Source organism: Rhinopithecus bieti, unplaced genomic scaffold (genome assembly GCF_001698545.2).
Source record: "Rhinopithecus bieti isolate Rb0 unplaced genomic scaffold, ASM169854v2 scaffold_9978, whole genome shotgun sequence".
In the NCBI taxonomy this organism is placed as follows: Eukaryota; Metazoa; Chordata; class Mammalia; order Primates; family Cercopithecidae; genus Rhinopithecus; species Rhinopithecus bieti.
In genome coordinates, this window is record NW_016806220.1 from 293,371 (window position 1) to 308,733 (window position 15,363).

Genomic DNA, 15,363 nt, shown 5'->3' on the forward strand with positions numbered 1-15,363 from the left:
CCACTCACAGGGCTTTTGAGACCCAGAGAGACAACATACACCTTGAATGAAAACCATGAATTTAATGTGATATTGGGGGAGCCTCATCCTTCCCTTTTTACCACCCACCCATCCAGCCTGTTGTGAGTTGGGTGAGGGCTGCCCCCAGTCTCCGTCCTGCGGCTCTGGGTGCTATCCTGTTCCTTTGAGCTCAGTCAGCCTCCTGGGCTTGTCTCTCTGTGAATCTCCTGTGGGACATAGGGAGAAACATTATTCAGGCTTTGCCATAGTAGCTCCATAATTCCATTCTCTCCCAACCTATTCATTGCCCTCTAACCCCCTCACCTTCTTGCGTATTCATATAGTGCTTGCTTGCGCTCCTGCAGGCTCTCCTGCCGGGCCCAGGAAGACTTGGCAAATGTTAGGGCTGTTGGCTGAGGGGTCACCGGGCCAGAGCTGGGGAACTGAGGTGATCACAATGTCAGAGGGCTTGCGGAGTCATCATCATTAAACACGCATCGAATGCCAACTTCGCAAGAGAGGCACTATGCTAGGGTCTCAGGATCAAAAAAGAAAGGTCAGGGATAAGGGAGTATGTAGCCTGCCCCCAACTCACTGCAAGACTTGGATCTGACCATTTCCTGGGTCTCACCTTGGGGGCAGAGGCTGTGGGTAGGGACTGAGTTCCCTTGGTGATGTCTTCAGGCATGAAAGCTACGGCTCCCTCAAGCAGATTAGTGATAGTCAAGTCTACACAGCCAGTCTTGGCTGAGGAGAAAAGAGAAGGGAGTCCACTCCTTGCTCACTTTCTTCCTTCACAACCCACTTTTCCTCCCTGTGCCCAATCTCCCGGCGTGGGGCCACCCTTTCCCATACCCAGGTCTCTCTGGATGACACCCAATGGCACATGGGGCAAAACTTCCTTAACTCTCTGAGCCAGAGTTGCCAGTTGCACATCAGGAGAAGGACCAGGGGAGGGAGGGAAAGAAGACTGGGCTGTGGAAAAAGAAAAAAAAAGAAATTCTGGTAAGCAGAGAACTAGGAGAGGCTAACTAGCACAGGAATAGGGGAGGAATCACAGTAGGGTGAAAAACAAAAAACTCCAAAGCTGTAATGTATAGAGACCACATACCTGACTGGGGGCGCAATCTGGGGTGTCTTTGTCGCTTCATGTGTTCTGCTTTGTCAGCTGGAGTGAGCCGTGTCCCTGTCTGGCCCAATTCCTTGGCCACCAGCTAGGGAGAATTGGAAGACTGGAAGTGTCAAGATCTCAAGCTTTCCTCCCTCTCCTCCTAAGCAGGGACCCCACCTCCACCCTGCCTGTGCACCCGACCACCTGTTGTACACGGAGTGCAAACTCCTCATTCGCTTCCCCTAGCTGGCGATGAACAGGACGAAGCCACCTGCAAAAAAACAATCCAGGGCTATGTTGTGGGCACCCAGGGTAGAGGCTGTCACCATTCCCCGCTTTGGTACCTCTTTGCAGGGTGAGGGTGGGAAAATAGTAAATACTGTAAATACTTTGTGTTGCTTCTGTGGTAGAACTCTGATATAAAGATCTACAAATGGACAGGGCAGAGGCCACTAATTCCTTGACCTTGAGGTGAGCCTCTCCCCAGCGACCAAAATGTGAGGGCAGTTAATAATACCTTACTTGATACACCGTGAAAGGGACGAAAAGTGACCACAGCAGTTCTGAGACCCAGGAGGCGTCTGACACCGTCTGAGGGGAGGGCATGAAGTGAGGCCTAAGCCAGGGCCAGGGATGGGAAACTTCCCCTCCAAGCCCCAGAGATTCCTTGTTCAACACACACTCACCACAGAGACCAGGGGTCTCTGAACTTGCAGGGTAAGAGGCTGTACCACATCTTGGATAGAAAATGGCCAGGAACTACAAGAGGAAGGAGAAAGTAGGATGGGAATCCAGCCAGGCTAGTCAGCAGATCATAGGTGCCTTAAAACAGGCAACTGTCAAACTCTACAAGCACATAATTGAAAAAAGAAGGCATTCAGGAGAAAGAACTAAAAGTGGACAGAAAGGAAATTAACTAGAGATGTTGGGGGCTAAGGGCCGAAGAAGGTTGTAAAAACTCAAGGGCCCACAAGCTTGACCACCTACCCAGTTGGCACCCGATACCTGTGCTAAACCCACCTGAAGCGCAGGAGCCCCTCCCGGCCATTGGTGGCCTCTTCCTCAGGGAATAGCAGCAGAGGAGTGGGGGGAAGCCTCGTGGAAGCACAGAATCTCTTGAGTGACTCCACCAACTCCCCCCGCCCATCCATCTCCATGAAGCCCCGAGACCAGCACACAAAGCTGGGGGGACTATTAAGTAGAGGCTGGGAACCAGAAGAGAAAGCAAGAAGAAAAAAATTGAGGAAAATGAAAAAAACTGACATGTGGGGTAGAGGATCGGGGTTAGGGGTAAGGCTCAGTATCCTCCATGGGGAACGCGAGTGGGGACAGGGGGGCCTTCAGCTGGGACCCAGGGAACCGCCCCGTGGCGCTCTCGGCCTCGTTCTCACTCACGGTGCTACAGGTGGTGAGCAAATTGACTATGTTGTGGTCGAAAGGTGTCACGTGGTTGGAAATGAGGACCCTGACACTGTGATCCCGGAGTCCGGAGTCCTCCTGCCGGGCCACGAGCCCCAGCACCGCACACATGGTCCGCACTACGAACCTGGGGACACAGGCGGTGGTGACTGTGTGGCCTCGGGCCAGGCCCTGCTTTGACACTCCCCGAACGCCCGCGTCGGAACCTGCGAAGGACGCTGTCCGGCAGCGCGCAGCTGACCAGGAAGACGTGAATCCCGAGAAAGAGGCGCAGGACGAGGAGGCAGAACCCGACCGGCGCGTAGAGCAGCAGCGCGAGCAGCAGGAAGCAGTCACCCGGGAGCCTGGGGGCGAGAGGCGAAGTGGTCGGGCGCCGAAGGCCGAGAGGACGCAGGGATAGGTCTCTTCCCGCCGGGTCTCTTACCGGTGCGAGTCAAAGAGCCGCTCCGGCCCCGGCCCTGAGGGAAGCTCCATAACTGCTGCTTCAGGAGCGCCTGGTCGTCGCCGCCGCCATCTTCGCGCCCGGCCGCAGGGGCTCCTGGGAAGGCGGAGTCTTTGGGCATCCGCCCGGGGTGACAGGACCCGAAGTCTTGAGGCGCGCCGGAAGGGCTAGCGGTCCCAGCATACCCTGCGGCCCCTTGGGCCGTCTCACAACTCGCGTCCCACGGAGACCACAATTCCCGGCATTCGCGGGACGGGGAGGAGTCGGCCTCCCGGAATCCTGGTTCCGACGTGCACTTCTGGAGGACTTCAGGTACCGGCGTGCCCCGCGTCCTACTGTCCGTCTGCTCGCGTCCTGGGTGCCGCCTCTGAGTAGGGCGGGCGAGGAGGCAGCCAAGGCGGAGCTGATGGCTGCGCCGAGGGCGGGGCGGGTTGCAGGCTGGAGCCTTCGGGCATGGCGGGCTTTGGGGGGCATTCGCTGGGGGAGGAGACCCCGGTTGACCCCTGACCTCCGGGCCCTGCTGACGTCAGGAACTTCTGACCCCCGGGCCCGAGTGACTTATGGGACCCCCAGTCTCTGGGCCCGGTTGTATGTTGGGGTCACTGAACCCCGAGCATGTCTGACGTCTGGGACCCCGGGTCCCCGGGCACAACTGACTGCGGTGACCCCAGATACCAGGACCCGGGAGGCCTCAGAGAACTCTGGAACCCGTTCGCGCGCTTGGCTGGCTGTGGCACTGGGCGCTGGGGGGGCAGTGCTGTTGTTGTTGTGGGGCGGGGGTCGGGGTCCTCCGGCCGTCCTCGCCGCCGTCCCTGGCCCGCCGCCCGCTTCTCCCCGGAGTCAGTACAACTTCATCGCAGATGTGGTAGAGAAGACAGCACCTGCCGTGGTCTATATCGAGATCCTGGACCGGTAATGGTGGGGGTAGACCGGGAGGCACTGAAGCCACGGGCCGGAGGGCGGGCGGGTAGGAGGGGACAGAGCCTCCTCTTATCCGTGCTTTCCCTCCATTCCAGGCACCCTTTCTTGGGCCGTGAAGTCCCTATCTCGAACGGCTCAGGATTCGTGGTGGCTGCCGATGGGCTCATTGTCACCAACGCCCATGTGGTGGCTGATCGGCGCAGAGTCCGTGTGAGACTGCTTAGCGGTGACACGTATGAGGCCGTGGTCACAGCTGTGGATCCCGTGGCAGACATCGCAACGCTGAGGATTCAGACTAAGGTGGGGGCTGGGGTAGGCCAGGTCTGGTTGGAGCTGCTTGTTTGCTCGCATCTCCAGATGACAGGTCTCTTATACCCATTCTCCCTTAGGAGCCTCTCCCCACGCTACCTCTGGGACGCTCAGCTGATGTCCGGCAAGGGGAGTTTGTTGTTGCCATGGGAAGTCCCTTTGCACTGCAGAACACGATCACATCCGGCATTGTTAGCTCTGCTCAGCGTCCAGCCAGAGACCTGGGACTACCCCAAACCAATGTGGAATACATTCAGACGGATGCAGCTATTGATGTGCGTCCTGATAGGAGAGAAATGACACATGATGGGGGAGTGGGGAGAGGCTGTGTGGTACAAGCACCAACTGATATATGGTAGATGAGCCTATATACAGAGCTTAGGCTGCAAAAATGTGGCCACTCATTCATGGGCTGAGAAAGAAGAGAATTTGAAGAAAGTACCTACATCCTGGTATGCCCCCAGACTTAGAATCCTCACATCTCTTTCATGTTTTCTCCTTGTCCTGCAGTTTGGGAACTCTGGAGGTCCCCTGGTTAACCTGGTGAGTGAGACATCCTTCCTTCCAAGAATCCCAGCCCCAGGTCAGTGTGGGAAGGGTAGGTTTTCCCTAATTCAAGGATGTTTGGTCAAGTTTCTGAGCAGTTCTTTGTTGGCTATCTCTCAACATCCAACCGGATCTCCCCAACACTTGCTGCAACTTTTGTTCGAGTGCCCCCATCCCCTACTATTTGTTTGGGCTAGGGAACTGGGGGATGTATCCCTGCAGGATGGAGAGGTGATTGGAGTGAACACCATGAAGGTCACAGCTGGAATCTCCTTTGCCATCCCTTCTGATCGCCTTCGAGAGTTTCTGCATCGTGGGGAAAAGAAGAGTGAGCCTGGCTTATGGGGAAATAGGTTTCTTTAAAGTGGTGGAAATAGGGGAGGGGCATTCATTGGGACTTCCTAGAGGGTGGTCTATTGGGAGAAGATGGCAGGGAAGGAAGGATGTAGCTGGGTGGGGCTTATTTGTCCCTCTGTCACAGATTCCTCCTCTGGAATCAGTGGGTCCCAGCGGCGCTACATTGGGGTGATGATGCTGACCCTGAGTCCCAGGTATGAGCTTTAGGGATAGTGACATGTAATGTGACCAGTGTAATCAGAGGTGGGCACCTCTATTGAGCTTTGTTCTCATTTCTGTCTTTATCTAAAATGAACTGTGTCACACTTGAAATAATCACAAGACCTGTCTCCCTTCATTATCTTGACTTTCTTATCCCACTCTACTTTGTATACCTGTCACCAGACTGATTTCATCCTGTTACTGCTTTGATTTCAAGCCTTCAATCCATTAACTTGGCATTTAAGGGCCATTTTCCATCTGTCCGTAAATCAACTTTCTAGACCTGGCTGTAATACTTTCCTATATGAATACTCAGCCAACCTGATTTCCTACTCCCATGTTTTTTATTTATGCTGTTCTTGTTTTATATGGTTAATATCGGACCCATCCTTTTAGGCTCAGCTTAAGTTTTTTCCCCTTAAAGCTTCTTTTAGTATTCTAGAATGACATTAGTGCTATTGATTTAACACTGTTTGTCATTTGGTGCCCTCATGTGGTGTACATCTTTTATGTACATGTTACATTTTATTGCTAGAAGACAGAAAGTGAGTTGCTGTTGTATTTTGTAGTACCTAGCGCATGTCCTGTCCATATATTTGCCAATGTGTTGACGAGAGACTTGAGGTGGAACTCAGGATGGGGAGAATGCCTGGGTTTGGCTAATAGGGTGATCTGTGTACTTTCAGCATCCTTGCTGAACTACAGCTTCGAGAACCAAGCTTTCCCGATGTTCAGCATGGTGTACTCATCCATAAAGTCATCCTGGGCTCCCCTGCACACCGGTGAGGGAGAGGCTGCAGTGTGATATGGGGATGGGCGAGGTGTGCATGTGTCCTTGAACTAGGCTTTGTACTCCTTCTTTTCTCTCTGTCCATTTTTCTCTGTAGGGCTGGTCTGCGGCCTGGTGATGTGATTTTGGCCATTGGGGGGCAGATGGTACAAAATGCTGAAGATGTTTATGAAGCTGTTCGAACCCAATCCCAGCTGGCAGTGCAGATCCGGCGGGGACGAGAAACACTGACCTTATATGTGACCCCTGAGGTCACAGAATGAATAGATCACCAAGAGTATGAGGCTCCTGCTCTCATTTCCTCCTTGCCTTCCTGGCTGAGGCTCTGAGGGCGCCGGGACAGAGGGTTAAATGAACCAGTGGGGGCAGGTCCCTCCAACCACCAGCACTGATTCCGGGGCTCTAAAGAATCACAGAAACACTTTTTATATAAAATAAAATTATACCTAGCAACATATTATAGTCAAAAATGAGGTGGGAGGGCTGGATCTTTTCCCCACCAAAAGGCTAGAGGTAAAGCTGTATCCCCCTAAGGTTAGGGGAGATACTGGAGCTGACCATCCTGACCTCCTATTAAAGAAAATGAGCTGCTGCCATCTTTTGTTGTGGGCAGTTAGTCAAGTGCTGCTCTTTGTGGTGTGGTGGGCTCTGCTCTGTTCTGCTCGGTGCTGGGCCTGGGAGCAAAGATTCCCATGCTTGGCTACAGGTACTGACAGCTGGCCTCTGAAGGAGGGCGAGAACTTCTGCTTGACAGTTCCACATCCATAGTGCATGGTCTGATGAGTGCGGTTGCTGACATGGGTTTCTTGGTAAGCTCCTGAGGTAATGGCAGCCTCAGACCCCTGCCATTAGGGGCCAGTGGTGGTTTGCAGAGGGCAATGGCACTTAGATAATCTGGTTGCTGGTCTGGCCAGGGTAGCGTTCAAACCTCCTGTTGGCCTCTTCACTGAAGGCATCACCTGCAGAGTGGACAGGCAATTTGGGAGGCGCCCTGCACAGAGGGAGGGAGACAGACCCACTGTGGAGAAGGATGGGTACAAGTGGAGGGACTGAGAGCTCCAGAGGAGGGTGGGAAGATGCAGAAACAAGTTACGGAAAAGAGAATGAATGTCTTTCCCTCCCATCCCCTAATCTTCCTGGGTTGCTCTTCCCATCAAATACCAATGTGGCAGTTGTGCACCCAGATTCGATGTCCATCATATTTGCAGTTACATTTCATTGCATTGTTGGTAAAGTCACTCTCTGCTACTTCAAAATTTGGGTTGATGACAACCTGTGAGTGAGAAAAAGGCCACTTAACCCAGCAACAATCCTCAAACTCAAAGGTGTCTTTAACGCTCCCCCCAGTCACCCATCTGGAAGCCCCAGACTCCAGGTACCTGGAGAATGTAATTTCCTGGCTTCACATCCGTGATATCAATCCACTGACAGTCAATGTCATGCCGGTAGAGATCCCAGCAACCCACGGTGATGCCTTGCTCTCCAAAGTTGGCACACTCATATCTCTTGGAGACATCTGGAGGGATTGGCATATGTCAGTGTAAGGAGAGGCTGTGCGATGGATACCATGTGGTCCACTTCAGGCCCCAACTCACCCTCCTGACACTCAGTGTCTTCGAGACAGAAACTAGCTTTGTGGCCCTCAGCCACCTTGGTGCCATTTGGGGTGAGGATATCATAGTGAGTGAAGATGTCCATGCTGTGGTAATGCCTGTGGGGAGAAGGGAACTTCTGTTTTCTTCTCTGCCCCCAGAAGGTTTGCCCCATCCCCGTGGCCTTGCCTTTCTACTTGACTCCCTACCCTCTCACCCATGGCACTCGTGCCACACCCAGGAGTGGCGCCCAGCCTTGGGCCTGAAGTCAGCTCGTCCCAGGTTGTGGATCTGGGAGGAGAATCGGAGTAGACGCCGGTGACCATAGGGCCAGTTGGCTGAGCGGGCTGAGCTGGCCAGGCAGTTCTCTTCCGCAGCACAGTACAACATATGCAGGGGCCGGTCTTCGATATAGGCGGTTTCCTGCACCAATGCTGAGTGCAGCAGCAGATCTGATGCAGCTGCACCGATAAAGGAAGAGGGTGTTAGAAGTCACTGCTGACTTCACAGAGAGCGGTGCTTCCATCCCTTCCTAGTGTGTGAGACTGTTTTTTTTGGTTGTGGTGGTGGTGGTGGTTTTTTTTTTTTTTAAGACAGAGTCTCACTCTGTCGTCCAGGATGGAGTGCAGTGGCGTGACCTTGGCTCACTGCAACCTCTGCCGCCCGGGTTCAAGTGATTCGCCTGCCTCAGCCTCCCAAGTAGCTGGGATTACAGGCGCCTGCCACCGCACCTGGCTAAATTTTGTAGTTTTAGTAGAGACAGGGTTTAACCATCTTGGCCAGGCTGGTCTTGAACTCCTGACCTCGTGATCCATCCGCCTTGGCTTCCTAAAGTGCTGGGATTACAGGTGTAAGCCACCACGCCTGCCTGGTGAAACTGGTTCTTTTATGGGGAATGAGTGCCCCTCCAGATTACAGCCCCCGTTCCTTGCAAAGGGGGCCCAGACCCTCCCTTCCCTGGCATGCATCACTCCCTCCTTCACTCACTCTCAGAACAGATGACTCCAGCAGTGAAGCGGGTCCCTGTCCTCTTGCAGGTAATGTGGGTGCCATGATGGGCACACTGATCCAGGGTCAGCTCAGTCCCTGTGCAGCGCACTCCACTCATCACCACCTCTGTTATATTCCCAGAGTCCCAGTACCAGGTCTCCTGGGGATATACGCAGATGTTTCTGTAAGGCCCAGGATCCAGCATCTTGGGCCAAGGGACTCATTCCTCAGCCCTCTGCCCAAAACACAGGCTTTGAGACAACAGCCTCGGCTCCCCTCTCCTTCCCACTCACCTGCAGGCCGTGGTTGGCGTAGCCCAGACCCAGTTGCCTACAGGCCACCATGGCCTCCAGGGTCCCCCAGTCATCCCCACAGATGAGGCCCCAGCGAAGGGTCCCAGGTCCCCCTATTTGCACCTCGACTCGCCCCTCATGTTGGCTGCGGCCCCCACTGAGTCGGATCTGTAGTGACACAGAATGGAAGCGCTGGAGGAAGCTTTGAGGTGAGGTAGTGAGAGTCTGTAACATAGATGTAGCTGAAGCATGACTCAGAGGCACATAATGGGCTAGCAAGTGATGGGTCAGGTGGGAGCTGCAGGATGGCAGGGGCCAGTCCATGGGCTGGGGGCCATTGGACTGTAGATTGGAGGCCAGGCCTGGATAGGATGAAAGAGACCTCAACCAAGGTGGAGAGGATGACTGACCCTGGTTTCCGCCCCAGTGTAAGGTAGGTTGCACCGGACCCCGGCATCCTGGCTATGCGAACAATCCTCAGCTGTGATATTCTTGTGGGGACACTTCCAGAGGGAGAGCTCCTGTCCAGAGCAGCGAACTTCACTCAGATGGATAGCACCCATGCCTAGGACCAGATGGCAAAGATCAGGAAGTTGTAACTAAGCATATATTGTCTGCCCAGGGGACACCTAACCTTCCGAAGGAACGTGCCCCCCAGGAGCATGTACCTCCTTCCCTCTCCCTCCCACCTCCATGCCGCCTCACCCTGCCCCATGCGAGCACCACTCAGAGCTTCTCGAGCACTCCCGAAGCCCAGCTCCCGACACACCACGCTGGCTGCATGCAGGTCCCACTTGCGGTCACAGACTGTGCCCCATGTGCTGGCCTTCAGGACTTCTACCCGGCCCTCTCCAGGGTGGGCGCCGCCCTTTAGACGGACACGGGCCTACAGAACAGAGAAATGCCCAACAGAGGCAAATGGCAGCATCTGCACGGAGAGGGCACCTAGGAGATGAGTGAGACTTTGGTGGGAGGGAGTGGGTGGTATCAGGTCTGTGGCCCACCCCCTGGAAGGCTCCTCTCTGTCCTCAAAGGTCAGGGCTGTGCTTAATCAGGGGTTGCCAGGCTAGGGGTTCTCCACCTGGGGTGGGAAAGGTCATAGTCACTGTCTCACACACCTCCCCCTGAGGCTTCGACTGTTGTTGCTTCTTCTGGCCACTGGACGCTGCGTAGAGAGGGCCTGGCACACAGCTCACCACCGCAGGGCCCCCCCCAGGGCACCTGGCGGTGTCATTGGCACGATAGAACTCCAGGGAACAGAGGGAGAGGTGGGCCTCCGTGCCCACGCACGCCACCCCATGCAGACCAAAGGAGTGTTGCTGCCGCTGGGCCAGCAGCCTGGGGGGACAGGAGTGAGGTGCAGTAGGGTAAAACAATGCTCCTGCCTCTTGGCCCCACAACCATCCTCCCACTTCAAGCCTCCACCATGCCCCCCACCCTTTTGTGACCATTTATCTCCTGTTCTTCCCCCTTCTGTTTCCCTCTGGAGATACATGGGGATTGCTGCGTTTCCAGGCTGAAGGAGCCTCAACTACCTAGACAGGAGGGCCCTTGGGGACCTCCTGCAGTAGAACAACCCTAAGGGAAGGATGGCTAGTCTCGACTTGCCTGGAAGAAACTGTTCCAAGTGGTTTCAGGCTGCTGGCCCTAAAGGAGGCTGAGGCTAAGGCCTCAGGGAAGGGGAAACCAGGACTTTCCAGCTGGAAGAAATGGCCAGGAGGGAGTGGCTGACACAGGAAGCCTGAAAAGCCAGGGCGAGCAAGTCCTTCTGTGATGCTGAGACTGGAATAACTGAGTAAGTCAGGATGCAAAGGACTAAGGAAGTCTCCCATCTACATGGCTCCGCAGAGGCCAGAGACTCTGCAGGACAGATTAGGAGGGGCAGGTGCAGCAAGAACAGACCAGCAGGTAGACGCAGGAAGAACTGGGACTGGCATATGCAAGAATGAAGATGTATAAATGCAGGACAGGTCAAAGTCTGAGGGAATAAAGGACCAGAGAAAGGAAGTGGATGTGAACAACAAAATGGCAGAGACATCCCAGGACCTGTGCTGTGTAAGTCTTTAAAAAGGCAGTCCATGCTTCTGCAATTTCAACATAACAGTGTCCCAAAGCCATCTGAATAGGATAATGGGGCTGAACTATAGATGCTAAAGCTTGGAAATGCTGCCAAGATGTTTGAGAGAATGGGGGAACTTGTTTATTGATACCAATAGAATGAGAGGCTGCAGTGAGGCATGTGCCTGAGTGAAGTACACTCTGCCCAAAACAGTTGGGTCAAGCCTGCAGAAAAAGGGAAGAAGATGAGGTCTGGTGTCAGTGGAATGGGTCTGTGAGGCTGATGTGGTCATGCATTATTGCAGTAATGTGCCCTATCACCTGATGTCAGAGGAAGGATGGAATATGATGACTTGAAGCCATTGGCTAGGAAGAGACAGAAGGAGGAAAAGTTTATACACAAAACAGACAAAAGAAGCCTGGAGACTTTACAGAACACCTCTGGAAGCTCAGGATAAATGGATCCTGAAGATCTAGAGATCAGGCAGTCTCCCAGAGTCCTGTTTGGCTGAAAGTAAAAAAGAGCCCATCACAGGAAAAAGACATCTATCTTCTAAACATCCTCATCCCCGTTGTCTACAATGAACAAAATAAAAATGGCAGTGTGTACTTTAATGTGGGGGGTCAGGGAAGGCTAGAGTGTGGCCATGTTGGGCAAAGGTGACCCTAAGCTAGAAGGGCACTACAAGAACATCCCCAAATTTCTGAGATTCTTTGAAACCACCAGAGAAGCTGGGGAATGAGGGCTATGAGGGGACCACTGGGTGAGACTAGAACTTGTTGAGAACAGGAGAGGAGAAAGGGATGAATTATCAATACTTCAGTCCCTGTTGAAGTTATCAGGGAGACTTTTAATGTGCAAACTGCCTTTTGAAGACAAGTTAGATGTAATCACAGGGGTTGGAAGCTTCCCACTTCGAGTTCTAAAGGAGCCCAGGAGGAAGATTAGGGAAATGGGAGCCTAATTGTGGAAAATGAGCCAGAGAGGCAGGGGCTGTCAATCTGTCCGCATTCCTGGTAAAGGTTCCAAAGGGGACCCTGAGTTTCACTCCATCTTGAGTAAGCTGGTAGCACTTATTTTCAACAACTAATCAAATAAAGCATTTGATTTGGGAACACTGATCCTTTAGGCAAATGTAACCTCTTACAGGAGAGGCAAGTATGGCGTCTGAAAGAGAAAAGCACCAGGTTGTCTCCTGGAATTCACCAGGGGAAGATAAGTAAGCATGTAGAACGAGGTAGTCAGTGAGTGAAAAAACCAACAAATCCTGGGATGAGCATCATTCCTGAGACCAAGGTAAGGACCAGTCTTGCGTAACACTTTGGTTAAAGCCCTGGAAGGTGATTTCTAAGAGCTGCTGCTGCTCCTCTTCTTGGTCAGCTCTTTCAGCCACACAGGCCTCCTGGACCCCCTCCCTCCCTGGGCACAGCCGGGTAACTCCGTGCTCCCTCTCCTTTCCACCCAACCTGAATTTTATTTACCTCTTAGTTGGCCCCCTGCCCACTCGGGGTTTGGGTTTGACTTTAAGCTTGGTGATTGGTCTGCAAAAAGGAGAAGGAAGTTGGTAGAGGTAGTGGTTACATATGTGGCACAGGAAAGGTAGAGGGTTATTTTTCTGTTTCTGGGAAAGACCCTTTGTGGGCAGCATGGGGACAGGAAAAGTGAAGGACGGCCAGATTTTCCGCATCCACCGTCTGCCGAATACCACTAAACTGCATTTCAGAACTCATGCTGCTCTCTGGATTCAGCAACAGTAATGGGAAATCTAGCGATGTCAATCCAGGTGGCAGAGTTGGGAGGAGGAGGAAGGAAGAAGAAAGGTGGAGAGGGGAGAGAAGTGAAGTGATGGAGGGGGCAGGAAGGAGGAGGAATGAAGGTGGCTGAGGTTGGAGTCCAAGCTATTTGGGGGACATGTAAAGATGGCAGGCTTCTTAGCCGCTCCTACATTACTTCCTCCTTGTGTTCCCTAAGATCAAAGCTTGCCCAACCCCATGCCTGCTCCCTTCACCTCCCCACAGGAAAAGCCATTTTCCTCACATCCCTAATCCATCAGTTTGGGTTCTGGGATGGATATGGATAGGCTGCCATCCATCCATCCACCTCCTGGGGCCACAGGGTGAGCAGGAGGTCCCAGGGCTCTTGCCCCATTACCTTCCAAGGGACTTGGGGCATCGGGTTGAGACCTTGGCCGCTCGCTTCCTCAACTTTCTGTGAGGATAAGACAATAGTAGTCAGGGTCAGTGCAGAACCAAGTGGAAAAGGCTGGTGCAACTAGGACCAGGGGCAAGATTTCTCTTCTAGCAGTCAGAAGGCTTCCTGGTGGCACGACATTGTAACAGCAGACAAGACACTCCTGAGACCCGAGTTTGCTTGCTTTCTTTTTTTTTTTTGTATTTTTAGTAGAGATGGGGTTTCACTATCTTGGCCAGGCTAGTCTCAAACTCCTGACCTTGCGATCCATCCATCTTGGCCTCCGGAAGTGCTGGGATTACAGGCGTGAGTCACTGTGCCTGGCCGAGACCCGAGGTTTCATGGTTGCTTGGCCTCATCAGCACATGACCAGGTGGGTGAGCAGAAATGAAGGCTGTGGACTCAGGACAGTGTCCCCATGCCACCACCCTCAGAAATTAGCTATAGGGCAGATGGCAAGTAAGGACTCCTGGGTCCAGATGTTAGTGCTAAACCTCAGTGGAGGCCTAAGGGGAGCATTGTTAGGATTGTTAGGATTGCTAGACTGACCAGGCTAGGAGGGAGAACTAGCCTGAGTCAGGCCTAGGGAGGCTACTGTGTCTTTTTTTCCTGGATGCTGTCTTTGAGAAAGAATTCTGGCATTGTCCAGGCCTGAGGCTGCTGGACCAGGACCAAGAACCAAGGCTGAATATCCAAGGGCGTTAACTTGGTTTGACTGGGGAACACAGGCCAGGCTCCTCACAATGACACCACCCTTCCTGCTGAAGTTCCAATCCCATATGCTATGGTCATTCACAAACTGAGCTCATCTCCCTAACTTCCAAGGAAATAAATCATTTTTCCTTTTTTTTTGTTTTTTTTTTGTTTTTGAGACAGGGTCACTCTGTCACCCAGGTTGCAGTGCCATGGTGCAACCATGGCTTACTGCAGCCTTGACCTCCTGGGCTCAAGTGATTCTCCCACCTTAGCCTTCTGAATAGCTGGGACCACAGGCATGCACCATCATGACTGGCTAATATTTTTGATTATTATTTTTTTTTCTTGTAGAAGCAGGGTCTCACTATGTTGTCCAGGCTGATCTCATCTCAAACTTCTGAGCCCAAGCTATCCTCCTGCCTCGGCCTCCCAAATTGCTTGGATAACAGGCATGAGCCACTGAGCCCAGCCTTAGTTGTCCTTTCTTTGAACATGTTCCTGCTCTGCTGTTTCTCTTGAGGAGTCATATTTCAACACAGTACAGCTGGCCTTCCATATCCATGGGCTCTGCATCTGTGGATTCAACTTGCATCTGTACTGAACACGTACCAACTTTTCTTCTTGTCATTATTCCCTAAGCAATAAAATATAACAACTACTTATGTAGCATTTACATTATGTTAGGTATTATAAGTAATCTAGAGATGATTTAAAGCATACAGAGGATGTGCATAGGTTATATGTAAATACTACAGCATTTTATATCAGGGACTTGAGCATCTTTGAATTGTGGTATCCTTGGGAGGTTCTGGAACCAATCCCCCATGGGTACGGAGGGATGACTGTTTAATGTGTGAAGACACCTTGGGATTTAAATATATGTATATATTTTAAACCAGTCAGAAGCTGTTTGATATTTCCTGCCTCAGCTTCTTCGTGAGGATGTACTTAATTGGTCTCTTTGTCAAAGTGTCCAAAATGTTGGACATTCTTGGCAAAGAATATACAACTTTCAGGTCCCTTTACTGAGACATTACTAGTAGTTAGACTCCTTCATCTTATAAATATGGTGTGAAATTTTTTCTTCAAATATATTTTTCTTAAACATGTCTAAAATGTCCAAAATGAAATACACTTGGCCTCTTCACCAATCAACCTGGAGAGATCACCTTGATCTCCAGAGTAGTACTCAAACATTTTGGTATTGTCTAGAAATTTAGAAGTACCTCTTCTCTAAATTATTTAAGGAGATTATATCATAAGGTCTTTGTATTATTTATATATATACACACACATATATGTAATCTTATTTCATATTTATATAAAAGTTTAGACCCTTTTATCTTATAAATATTTTATATATAAAATTATATATAAGTTATGTTAAGGACTCTGTCTTATTGAGGACCAGTGCTGTTATTTGTCTTGATTTAAATTTCTTCATTCA

At 51.9% G+C, this 15,363-nt stretch overlaps 3 protein-coding genes across 7 annotated transcripts in view; 1 reads left to right on the top strand and 2 right to left on the bottom strand.

Moving 5' to 3' along the window:
• Positions 1 to 40: 40 nt before the first annotated feature.
• Positions 41 to 3,269, bottom strand: AUP1 (AUP1 lipid droplet regulating VLDL assembly factor). 2 transcript variants are annotated; one of them, XM_017875268.1, is made up of 12 exons: positions 2,955 to 3,269; positions 2,737 to 2,874; positions 2,507 to 2,657; positions 2,132 to 2,316; positions 1,798 to 1,870; positions 1,629 to 1,702; positions 1,316 to 1,382; positions 1,112 to 1,214; positions 856 to 975; positions 632 to 747; positions 325 to 443; positions 41 to 227 (listed from the first exon to the last, which is right to left on the bottom strand). In XM_017875268.1, exons 1-12 carry the CDS (start codon positions 3,002 to 3,004, stop codon positions 191 to 193), a joined length of 1,233 nt encoding a protein of 410 aa, XP_017730757.1. In that variant the 5' UTR covers positions 3,005 to 3,269; the 3' UTR covers positions 41 to 190. The 2 variants fall into 2 exon arrangements, with proteins under 2 accessions (XP_017730757.1, XP_017730758.1); XM_017875269.1 differs by having other exon boundaries at positions 2,507 to 2,874; positions 2,955 to 3,135.
• On the top strand, positions 2,780 to 6,692 carry HTRA2 (HtrA serine peptidase 2). Of its 2 annotated transcripts, XM_017875265.1 has the most exons (8): positions 2,780 to 3,884; positions 3,989 to 4,193; positions 4,283 to 4,477; positions 4,713 to 4,745; positions 4,971 to 5,076; positions 5,230 to 5,299; positions 5,993 to 6,088; positions 6,194 to 6,692. In XM_017875265.1, exons 1-8 carry the CDS (start codon positions 3,379 to 3,381, stop codon positions 6,357 to 6,359), a joined length of 1,377 nt encoding a protein of 458 aa, XP_017730754.1. In that variant the 5' UTR covers positions 2,780 to 3,378; the 3' UTR covers positions 6,360 to 6,692. The 2 variants fall into 2 exon arrangements, with proteins under 2 accessions (XP_017730754.1, XP_017730755.1); XM_017875266.1 differs by having other exon boundaries at positions 3,217 to 3,884; positions 4,713 to 5,076; positions 6,194 to 6,690.
• The window catches only part of LOXL3 (lysyl oxidase like 3), a 21,947-nt gene continuing 13,081 nt past the window's right edge, over positions 6,498 to 15,363 (bottom strand). Inside the window, exons 5-14 of one of the 3 annotated variants that reach the window (XM_017875259.1) lie at positions 10,090 to 10,309; positions 9,677 to 9,857; positions 9,382 to 9,536; positions 8,972 to 9,139; positions 8,676 to 8,838; positions 7,906 to 8,149; positions 7,692 to 7,807; positions 7,476 to 7,612; positions 7,258 to 7,369; positions 6,498 to 7,055 (exon numbers count right to left, since the gene is read on the bottom strand). In XM_017875259.1, the coding sequence (XP_017730748.1) occupies positions 6,982 to 7,055; positions 7,258 to 7,369; positions 7,476 to 7,612; positions 7,692 to 7,807; positions 7,906 to 8,149; positions 8,676 to 8,838; positions 8,972 to 9,139; positions 9,382 to 9,536; positions 9,677 to 9,857; positions 10,090 to 10,309 (1,570 nt within the window). In that variant the 3' untranslated portion in view covers positions 6,498 to 6,981. The remainder of the gene's footprint in view (positions 7,056 to 7,257; positions 7,370 to 7,475; positions 7,613 to 7,691; positions 7,808 to 7,905; positions 8,150 to 8,675; positions 8,839 to 8,971; positions 9,140 to 9,381; positions 9,537 to 9,676; positions 9,858 to 10,089; positions 10,310 to 15,363) is intronic. The other 2 variants (XM_017875260.1, XM_017875261.1) reach the window with 2 other exon arrangements.